The following is an 8,483-nucleotide window of genomic DNA, read 5'->3' on the forward strand; positions in this document are numbered from 1 at the left end:
CACATTTATTCTTTTTTTCAACATTGGTTAGACTTGCTTAGTTTCTTTGCTTTTTCATATAAATTGTAGAAGCAACTTTTCAATTTTTGAAAATAATATATGTATTTAATTCAAATTGGAATTGCGTTGAATTATGTACATGAATTTAGGATTTCAATTAATTAATAAATGGATGAGTCACAATTGGGCTGTCTGCCAATATCAGCTTTCCTTTTTTCTTATAGTCAAATTTTATAACCAACATTTTCTATGTACTAACTCAATCTCTGGGTGTGAAGAATAGACAATCATGTATATTGTCCACAATTTTTCCAAGAGTTTCTTATGTACATAGCCAGACACTAGCTTATACATTAGTATATGGATTCCTTAAGACAATACCTTATCCAGCCCAAAAAGTTTGATCTTCATCTCTGCCAGAGATCTAGTATTCTACTGTTCTTTTGCACAGAATATTACTCTTATCTGTATACCGACCCATCTCTCCTGTCACTATTTCCAATTCATATACTCATATCTTCTCTCCTCTATTAAATCGATTCCTCATGCTGCTTAAAATTGTAGCACTTTAAAGTTAAATAAGTAAACTTTACTAAAGTTTGTAAATTTAATCATAAATTATGCTTCTAATTTATTTTATTATGAGCAATAAAAATTTCCAGAGAATTCACAGGTTATATTCCTAGGAAAACGAAACTAGGTTTTAGAGGTTGAGTTTTCATTGGAGTGGCACATAACTATTTAGCATCAGAGCTGGAAGTATATTTTCCATCATTAGATTTCTTTTCTACTGCAAGGTATTTTTTCTTTCTTTTTCTTTTTTAACCAAAAGTCAGAGTTCGTTTGTGTAATCATTTTCATTATACAGTTTCAGATACCATTAACTTGTTTACTCTTAAAAAAATCACCTTGATACTTTTCTGTCCCAGAGGAACTAGTGTTTTTCTTCTCAGGACATCCCTGTGGACTTTAAAAAGCATGTGAGAAACTGGTGTAAGAATCCAAATGCATAATATTCATAATATTCCTTAGCAAAGTGAGTGGTCTGTTTTCCTAGGTAAGAGGAAAGGCTTTTTATCACTTATAAAATATTTTAGAAGTTATAAACTTAAATTTCAAATTAAAGTATATATCTTATATAAATCTGAAAGAGCACATTTTAGTTAAAATTATATTACAAAGTAAATCACATGCCTTTCAGGATATGTAGAAGGGTAAATGAGAAGGAAAAAAGTAGATATTTTGACCAATAAAGCTGTAAAATTGTAATTTTTTTTAAAAAAATGGAAGACTAATAGAGAGAAGATGGGGAGTAGACTAAAGGGCTATATTTACAATTTGGAAAATAATTGGAGAGAAAATTAAATTTCAACAAACCATCAGATCTATTTAACTTTTGGATCTTTTTTAGTTGGCTGATGTAAAGTAACAAATAATTTAAATTTTATTTTTCTATTCAGCTAATTGATTTAGCAACAACTTCAATTTCTTTAAAATTTCATTGTCTGTTTATACATAATTTATTTATAAAAAGAATTGAAGTATGCAAGGATGTTATATTGTTTCTAGGAATGTTATGTTATTTAAATGTTATGGCATGTCCCAATGAGTCTGCAATATGGTCATGTGGAAATAATGTAAAGGGTGAGCTTAGAGAAACCTGGGCACAAATCCTGACTCTACTATTAAGCAAGTTTGTGACCTCAATCACATTTTAGGTCTAGCTGGGCCTTAGTTTGTTTTAATCTAGATAAAGATGTTGACTTATTTAGTTTGCAAGTTGCTTTGTAGATTACAAATAATAATTAACACAAAATTTGTAACTAAAAAATATGTGGTAGCTGCTATCATACTTTTGTTCTCTACCTTATTGTTTCTAATACTGTTCTCATGGATGACTGATACATTATGATTTTTTAACATGTCTTGAGAAACTGAATTTATTTTAATTTCCTAGATTGATCACGTTGCTATAAAAGAAATGATCCATTCATTTGCCTTTCTAGCCAATATCTCTTAAAAATAAATCAGCTAGAGATATGCATAAACATTTCTAATATCTTTAATATTAGTTAATAAAATTCCTGTTTGAAGAGCAGCTTGAGTGAAGTACCTAAATCTCATACTATTTCTCTTTCATGCCTCCAGTTTCTACAGTGAAGTAAATATATGCTCTAATGAAACATGATTTGGAATAAAACATAGCTTCATTAATAAACTACCTTCTTGTCTGACAGGGAAGATCAGCGATATCAGGTTTTACCAGAAAATTATATTGACAAGAGTATCAGGTGATTTCATTTAACATGCTATTTATTACAGTCATGGGCCACATAATGACATTCTGGTCAGCAACAGTAGTCACAAAAGGTTATAATGGCTGTGACATATAGCCTAGGTGTGTAGTAGGTTATACCATCTAGGTTTGTGTAAGTATAATCTATAATGTTCTTACAATGATGAAATCATCTAACAATGCATTTCTCAGAACATATCACCATCGTTAAGCAATGCATGACAGTATTTTATTGACATGTCCATAGGCAGAATACAGTGACCGATTCACTTTTAAATTTCATATATTGCAGAATATCAATTTCCCTTTGTTTAATCTCAATACAACATTATTTTAATATATATTTAGTGTCTATAACAATTAGGAGTACAATATAAAAGAAAAAATAACACTTCTGGGTTAGGGGTTAAGGGTCCATTAATCCTTGAATAATTATATTAAAATATTTATTTTATAAATCTCAAGTTTTATACTTGCATAAAAAATTTGGAAGTCACATTTCTTATGTATGCATCCTTCACACCTGATTAAAACTTCATATAGTAAAACAAGGTATGTATTTACTTTTCAGCAAGTTTTAGTTATCTTCTTTTTTTTTTTTAAATGCCAGATAAAATTTATTACCGGTTATAGTAGATTACTTTTTCTTAACAGTAAATTGGAAACAATAACATATTTCTTTGAGAGTAGTTTAAAGATTAAAATAAGACAAAAATTTAGAGAAGCACCAATGACAAGACCAAATGCGTAATTAGTGTTCAAGACACATTAATTTTCTTCTACTTTGTCTGCATTTAAAAATGATACACTGGAGATGTTTTGAAATATTTTCAGAGCCTCAAAAATATTTAGATCATTTTTCTTCACTATTTCTGACTGTTTTAAAATTCTCCAATGGCCTGGGCAGAAGAGAAATTTTAGTAGACACACTACTGATTTCTGTCTGTTCTTAATCTGATAGAATTTTCCGATGTGGGAGGATCACTCTGTCACTAGATTCTAAATCTTCAATATAGGGTTTTGGATTCCAAATATAATTCTTTTTTAATTTCACAATTGTCTTGTCTCAGACACATCAGGAAAGTAAAGGTTATAATTGTAATGTATCTGAAACTTGTCCTGTGTATATCACTCAAAATGTATTCTGTAATGAATTCCTTTCATAGACTAGCAGTCAGTACATTCTTCAAAATTTGTTTGTATATTTTTTCTTTTAATTCTGCTTTTCCCCCATCTGTCTAATTCTTGTTTGTCCTTGACTCTCTATAGTAAATATTTATTTTCTTCATGGTAGATGGGTGACTCAATATGACTAAACAGTAGCAAGTTTCATATGATGAATATTAATCTATTAATCATTTGTAAGTCACTGAATTTACCCTAGACCTATGTACATCAGAGTTTCCATTAATTTAAAACATGATTGGTTTATGATATGCTGAAGGAAAAACAAAGTTCACTATGGTGAAACCTGCCCCAAACAATAGGGGATCCAGTATTTAATTGTTTCAAAAACCAAGCAAAAGTTAAATAACTTTAACATTTTTACTTTTTTGCTCATGTACTTTTCTTATTCATATTCCATTAACTGAGAAACATCGTGAGGATATCAAGGGGAAAAGCCCAGAAATAAAACTACTTTGTGGCAAACATATTGATTTTACTCCTTTACCAATAGCTTCTATACAGTGGTTCCCTTATTCATGTCTTCTCTATCTGCAGTTTCAGTTACAGGTTGCCAACTGTGGTCCTAAATATCAAATAGAAAATTCCTCACATAAACAACTCATAAGCTTCAAATTGTATATCACTCAAGTAGTGTGATGAAATTTTGTGCCTTCCCATGCCTTCATGTCTGCGACTTGAATCATCTTTTGTCCAGGCTATCCACGCAGTGTATGCTACCCGCCCTTAGTCACTTAGTAGCCTCCTAGGTTTTCAGATTGACTGTCGAGGTATCACAGTCAACTTGTATTCATATAACCATTATTTTACTTAATAATAGACACAAAGTGGAAGAGCAGTTAGGCTGGCAATTCTGGTGAATCAGAGAAGTTCTATAGTGCTTCCTTGAAGTGAAAAGATGAAAGTTGTTGACTTAATAAGGAGAGAAGAAAAGTTATGTTGAGATTGCTAAGGCTTATTATATGAAGGAATCTTCTATTCATGAAATTGTGAAAAAGGAAAAAGAAATCCATGCTAGATTTGCTGTTGCACCTCCAACTCCAAAAGGTACAGCCACATAGGATGATAAGTATTTAGTTAAGATGCAAAAGATGTTAAGTTTGTTTCTGGAAAACATGAACACCCACAGATAAGATAGGGTTCAGTATTATCCACAGTTTCAGGCATCCATTGGGTGGTCTTAACCCTATACAAAACTTTCTATATTTATTTATCATTGTGAATTTTAGATAATGTAACGTGAGAACAAGTGGTAGAAAATGTAACCAAAGATGAATGGGAACATAAACCATGTTAGCAGAATACTGTTTAAACATGACAAATTTAGCCAAAAGTGAATGAAATCATTTGTTCCTTTTACTTATACAGCAAAATTTATCCACTTGTGTCCAACATCTTCATCACTGTCTATCCCATTACTACCCAGGAAATGATGCTGCACTTCGAAGAAACAAACAGGAGAATATTTTTGTATGGCCTCTATTTTCAAAGCATATTGCTTTTATAAACTATCCATGAAACTGAAATGGAAGGATTGTCATCAGAAGAGAATATGTACAGTATGAAGTTGAAGAACGTAACCAAAGTCACCATGTTTATACTGATGGGGTTCACAGATCAATTTAAGCAGCCGGTCATCCTATTTTTACTGTTTCTTGCCATTTATCTTTTTACTCTTGTAGGAAATTTAGGACTGGTTGTACTGGTCATTGGCAATTCCAGGCTCCACAACCCCATGTACTATTTTCTGAGTGTTCTGTCAGTCTTGGATGCCTGCTGTTCTACAGTTGTCATCCCCAAAATGTTGGTCAATTTCCTGACAGAGAATAAGTCCATTTCAATATCTGGATGTGCAGCACAGATGTTTCTCTTTGTTACTTTTGGAACCACAGAATGCATTCTCTTGGCTGCAATGGCTTATGATCGCTATGTAGCCATCTACAACCCCCTTCTGTATTCAGTAAGCATGTCTCCCAGAGTCTACATGCCACTCATTATTGCTTCGTATGTTGGTGGCACTTTAACTGCTACTACACACACAGTGGCCACGTTCAGCCTGTCCTTCTGTGGATCCAATGAAATTAGACATTTCTTTTGTGATATCCCTCCTCTCCTTGATATTTCTTGTTCTGACACCCACACAAACCAGCTTCTACTCTTCTCCTTTGCTGGCTCTATTGAGATAGTCACTATACTTATTGTTCTGATCTCCTATGCTTTCATTCTGGTGGCCATCCTAAAGATGCACTCGGCTGAAGGGAAGCAAAAAATCTTCTCTACATGTGGCTCTCACCTAACTGGAGTGTCAATTTATCATGGGACTATCCTCTTCATGTATGTGAGACCAAGTTCCAACTACACTTTGGAGCATGACATGATAGTGTCAGTATTTTACACCATTGTGGTTCCCATGCTGAATCCTCTCATTTACAGTTTGAGGAACAAAGATGTAAAAGAGGCAATGAAAAGATGGTTTGATAGAAATTGGCCTATTAATAAAGTGAATTTTCATCACTGAGTAAACATGAAAAAATGTTAGATATCAGTTTATATTTCTTTGATCAGAAACCAGTGATGATAATGTCTTGGTTATAGCTGATAGTGCTTGCATATTTTAGAATATTTCCAACGAAATCATTATTCAGCCCTTTAGTGTAGTATCTTTAAAACTGAGATAGATTGACACCTATATGTCAATTACTCTGTTCAAAAGGATACGTATTAAATATTCTTGGATGTAAGTAGATTGCTGTTGTTAGTCATTGTATAATTTGATTTTCACTTACTATAACTGAAGGTTACATCTTCAGTCTCATATTGATTGACATACCCTCACTTTGTTTATACTATGACTTCATCACTCATCATGAAGTTACTTCCTCATTCTGGAATCCCTGCAAAAAAATTCCCAAATAGGAGGTCTTTTCCCTCCATTTGCCCTCACACAGAGAAAACCATCCAAGCTTCTGGATGTGTTTTTGCTATATTTGGCTAAACATCATACAGTTTTATTCCATTATTGAAGTCTTAGCCACTACTCAGTTACATAAATTAATTACATCTATTCTGAACCAACCAAAAATATATTGATTCTAGGTGGTAATATTTGCTGAGAGTGTACTTCAGGGCCTGGAAAACAAATAAAAGTATGGGTTTTAAAATAAAATACAACTAAATTAGTACAGTCATTATGGAAGTCAGTATGGAGGTTTCTCAAACAACTACAGATCTCTACAATGTGATCCAGCAATCCCAATAGTGGTTATATACCCAAAGGAATGGAAATCCTCATGTCATAGGGATAACTGCACTCACATGTTTAATGCAGCTTTGATTATAAGAGCCAAGATATGTAATCAACCTAAATTGCTATTAACAAATGACTGGATAACCAAAATGTGGTATAAATACACAATGGGATATTACTCAGCTATAAAAAAAAAATGAAATTCTGCCATTTTCAGCTATGTGGATGAGTTTGGAGCAAATTGTGTTAAGTGAAATAAGCTAGTCACAGAAAGAAAAACACCATGTGTCCTTACTCATAAGAGGGAGCTAAAAATCAAGGAAGGAAGGAAGGAAGGAAGGAAGGAAGGAAGGAAGGAAGGAAGGAAGGAAGGAAGGAAGGAAGGAAGGAAGGAAGGAAGGAAGGAAGGAAGGAAGGAAGGAAGGAAGGAAGGAAGGAAGGAAGGAAGGAAGGAAGGAAGGAAGAAGGGAAGGAAAAAAAAGAAAGAATCAAAGAATCTTTATTACACATTGAACTTTGAGAAGGAGAAAACAGAACTGTGGTTACTAGAGGTAGGAAAGGGGAAAGGCGAGTAGATTTAGGGAGCAATTGGTTATTGGACACAAAGAATGACTATACTTTGCAATGATGAATATGCTAATTATCCTGATTTGATCATCATGTATTGTACAGAAATACTGATAGTGAAAATTGTATACCACAAATATGTATAGTCAATTATGTTTCTATAAAAAAAAGTTGTAAAATTAAAAAAGAAAAACAACTCAATACAAGAAAAGAATCCAATTAAAAATGGGCAAAAACCTTGAGGAGACATTTCTCAAAATAAAACAAACAAATGGCCAATTGGTATATAAAAAAAAAAAAAAAGCTCAACATTACTAATTATCAGGGAAATGTAAATCAAAACCACACTAAAATATTATTATAAATAAGACAAAAAATAACAAATGTTGGTGAGGATGTGGAGAAAGGGGAATTCATATGACTATAACCATTTCTGCCTAACTATAAGAAATTGTTGATTATTTTCTTTTTATAAATAGTCAGTTTAGCTGGGTGAAGTGGTATCTCACTGTACTTTTAATTTGCATTTCCCTGAGGATTATTTTGAAATATGCAATATATTACTGTTAGTTAACAATAATATACTGTATATTTCAAATTGGCTGGGAGAGAAGATTTTAAAAACTTTCACCACAAAGAAATAATAAATGTTTGAGGTGATGAATATGCTAATTACATTGATTTGATCATTACACAATATATATGTTTCTAAACATACCACACTGTGCCTTTGATAAATGTCAGGAGAAAGATGTGGTCACCCCAAGCAAATAAGATGAAATCAGCTAAGTTTTAAAGAATTATTAAACCAAATTTGGACTATTAGGAAAAGCACACAGATCTAGAATGAAATGGTTTGTATTTACTATCTTGGTCTTTCTGCAGGCTCCTAACAAGTGCTCATGAGAATGATTAATAAAACAACTTGTTCAGATAAAACTGGTCTCCAAATAGTCAGTGGACAGAATGAATGCTTACATTTTTTAATGAAGAATATGCTAATTACCTTGATTTGGCTACAACATTTTGTACACAGGTATTGATAGTCAACTCTGTACCCCACAAACATTTATAATCAATTGTTTCAATTAAAAGAATAAAATAAAATAAATTTCAAATTTAAAAACTGGTCTTTCAAAGCTCAAATTTTAAATTAAATTTCAAATTAATACAAGTGGTCTCTCACTA

At 32.3% G+C, this 8,483-nt stretch overlaps 1 protein-coding gene across 1 annotated transcript; it reads left to right on the forward strand.

Annotated features, from left to right (window-relative positions):
• Window positions 1-5,003: 5,003 nt before the first annotated feature.
• On the forward strand, window positions 5,004-5,999 carry LOC134376494 (olfactory receptor 5T1-like). The gene has a single exon (XM_063095022.1). It carries the CDS (start codon window positions 5,007-5,009, stop codon window positions 5,997-5,999), a length of 993 nt encoding a protein of 330 aa, XP_062951092.1. The 5' UTR covers window positions 5,004-5,006.
• The last annotated feature ends 2,484 nt before the right edge of the window (window positions 6,000-8,483 follow it).

This window comes from Cynocephalus volans, chromosome 4 (genome assembly GCF_027409185.1).
Source record: "Cynocephalus volans isolate mCynVol1 chromosome 4, mCynVol1.pri, whole genome shotgun sequence".
Taxonomy (NCBI): Eukaryota; Metazoa; Chordata; class Mammalia; order Dermoptera; family Cynocephalidae; genus Cynocephalus; species Cynocephalus volans.